Raw genomic sequence first — 3031 nt, forward strand, 5'->3', positions numbered from 1 at the left:
TGGATGTATAACACACCCTATAGTTACAGTATTGGGTCGTTTTTAAGGTATAGATCTATATATACTATAGTGTTAAAGCATTCAAATACTTTACTGTGGTTCAAAAACATAGTATTTACTTTAAAATACTGTACAATTTTGTTGTTTATGTGGAAGTAAGATTACATAAATTAATACGTACTAACTTGTATATATTAATAATAATTGACGTATGATTATAGATGATATAAGCATGTGAATCATAAATGCCCTTTGACTCTGTGTTTATGGAGCATCAGTGACCTGAGACTCACCTGTGTGCAGGTATATAAGAGGATCAGCAGGAGTGTGTGAGTGTGTGTGTTCATCTTCATCATGATCTCTCTGTTCCTCGTCTTCATCTCTGCTCTGTCCATCAGCGCTCAGCCTCGTCCATGTGGTGAGTCGGTTCACTTGTTCATTGTGATTCACTGATTTGCTGTGTGTGTAAACTCTTCTGACGGTGTGTGTGTGTGTGTGTGTGTGTGTGTGTCTGCAGAGGCTCCAGCTCAGTATGTGGGCAGCATGTCTCTGGTGAGTTCATGCTCTGTGTTCATTGATTGATTGATAGATTCATTGAATCAGTGAATCAGTGTGAATCGTTTGTCTCTCAGTCTGCAGCTGATGGAATCATCACGTCTGCAGCCACATACTCTTATGATGCTCAGAGGCAGCAGATCCGCTTCAGAAACCACATGAACATCCTCAACGAGACCATCCTGACAGACCTGCTCATACACTTCCAGCAGGTTACACACACACACACACACACACACACACACACGCACACACTCTCTCTCACACACACTCTTTCATTGAAATCTCCTGAAAGAGGCATTCTGGTTCCGTGTGATATGATGCCTTCATTAACTGATGACGTCTGCTGTTTGTGAACATCAGTGCCACAACAACTTCGTCTGCTGAAGTGTGTGTGTGTGTGTGTGTGCGTGTGTGTTTGTTTGTTTGGTTGTGTGTTTTCAGGGTGTGCTGTATGAGATCGATTACTCGCGTCTGTCCTGCCAGAAGAAGGCTCTAGAGTCGACCTTTCACCCCACGCGGGTGCCGGCTGACGCTGTCTTCATAGGGCAGGTGATTCTGGGCACCTCGTCTGTGCCGGGCCTCGGGCTCCTCAGCAACTCATGGGTCGGAGAGATTGCTGAGATACAGGGTCAGTCTACTAACCAGTACTGCCAGTACCAGAAGATGATGATGATGATGATGATGTAATAATGATGAAGATGATGATGATGAAAATGGTGATGTAATGGTAATGATGTACGAGTACTAATGATGAAGATGATGATGATGGTGATGTCGTGGTGATGATGATGATGTAATAATGATGATGAAGATGATGATGATGATGAAAATGGTGATGTAATGGTAATGATGTACGAGTACTAATGATGAAGATGATGATGATGGTGATGTCGTGGTGATGATGATGATGTAATAATAATGATAATGATGAAGATGATGATGGTGATGTAGTGGTGATGGTGATGATGATGATGGTGGTATTGCGATGGTAATGATGAGGAAGATTATCATGATGATGATGATGATGATGATAAAGATGGTGGTGTAATGGTAAATAGGCATTTACTGGTAATGAAGATAATGTTGATGTTGATGATGATGGTAACGGTATTGATTAAGATGATGATGATGATAATGTTGTTATGGTAATGATGAAGATGATGTGATGTTAATTATGACGTTGATGGTAATGATGAAGATGATGGTAATGATGAAGATGGTAATGAATGATGAAAATTATGGTAATGATGATGTTGATAGTGATGATGAAGATGATGATGAAGTTGATGGTAATGTTGAATATGATGATGATGATGAAGATGATGGTGATGATGAAGATGATGGTAATGATGAAGTTGATGGTAATGTTGAATATGATGATGGTGATACCATCATCATTAGCATCATCATCATCATCATATTCAACATTATAGTCATTACCATCATCTTTGTCATTACGATGATAAACATATTGATGATGATGATGAAGATGACTGTAATGATGATGATGGTGATATTGAGCTGTGTGTCTCTGGTCTTCAGCTCAGTATATGCTGACCTTCGCTGAGTTCACCTGTCTGCCCATCAGTGCCTCCGTCTTCACACCGAGCACCGGATGGATGGCCATCAGGTCCAGCATCTCTCTCAGTTCACTGTTTCAGGATCAGTTTTCAGAATCGCTCCTGACGTCTGCTCTCTGTGTCTGTCTGCTTTCAGCTTCTATAATCATCTGCTGGGGGTTCACAATCCTCAAGACTTCACACCGCCGTTCTTCTGTCCAACATCACTGCAGGACCAGCATTTGCCCAAGACACACTTCCTGAAGGCGGTGGGTTTGATGCGCTGATCAGACAAACACCAGACCCTCACTCAAACGCTGACGTGTTTCATCTCAAATAAATGAGTTGCTTATACTGACTCAGACTATCTCTGATGATTTGAAGATGTTTTGGAGAAACGTGTCTGCTCAATGTGAAACCAGATCCTCTGTGTGTTCTGTCAGTGATGTGGTGAAGCTATTAAAAGGAAATGTCTCTTCATAAATATTGTCAATGAAATACACACTAAATACTCATATGTAAATGTAGCCTACCTCTAATTAAAAGGCACATAGTTTACCTGTTTTTTCTGATGTAATATGAATATTCTGGTTCTTCTGAGTGTGCCAGTTTAGCTTCAGTTTAAAACACAATTCAGATTGTTTTATTATGTGTTAAAGTGTCATGTTGGGGGCGTGTCCACAGCTCGCTGATTTAGGGGTGTGTTGCTTCACATGTAGATTAGTTTCGGCTTCCCGCCCAACGTAACAAGGGGGCGGAGCCATGAGCTCACCCACTCTGCGTTTGCAACAGAGTCAGACTGAGAGAAGCAGCAGGAGTGAGAGGATCCGCATTCAGTCGTACATGTACGACTCGGACACAGACCAAGCAGAGAGTACAAAATCATTTGTGTCTTTGTACAGTTTTACAGCCAA

The 3031-nt window shown here is 41.4% G+C and overlaps 1 protein-coding gene across 1 annotated transcript; it reads left to right on the plus strand.

Moving 5' to 3' along the window:
* The first annotated feature begins 308 nt into the window (after nt 1-308).
* LOC130218302 (ependymin-like) lies at nt 309-2475 on the plus strand. Its single transcript, XM_056450467.1, has 6 exons — nt 309-418; nt 518-552; nt 633-767; nt 1000-1186; nt 2101-2188; nt 2275-2475. Exons 1-6 carry the CDS (start codon nt 355-357, stop codon nt 2402-2404), a joined length of 639 nt encoding a protein of 212 aa, XP_056306442.1. The 5' UTR covers nt 309-354; the 3' UTR covers nt 2405-2475.
* Nucleotides 2476-3031: the final 556 nt, after the last annotated feature.

The sequence above is a fragment of the Danio aesculapii genome, chromosome 24 (assembly GCF_903798145.1).
Source record: "Danio aesculapii chromosome 24, fDanAes4.1, whole genome shotgun sequence".
In the NCBI taxonomy this organism is placed as follows: domain Eukaryota; kingdom Metazoa; phylum Chordata; class Actinopteri; order Cypriniformes; family Danionidae; genus Danio; species Danio aesculapii.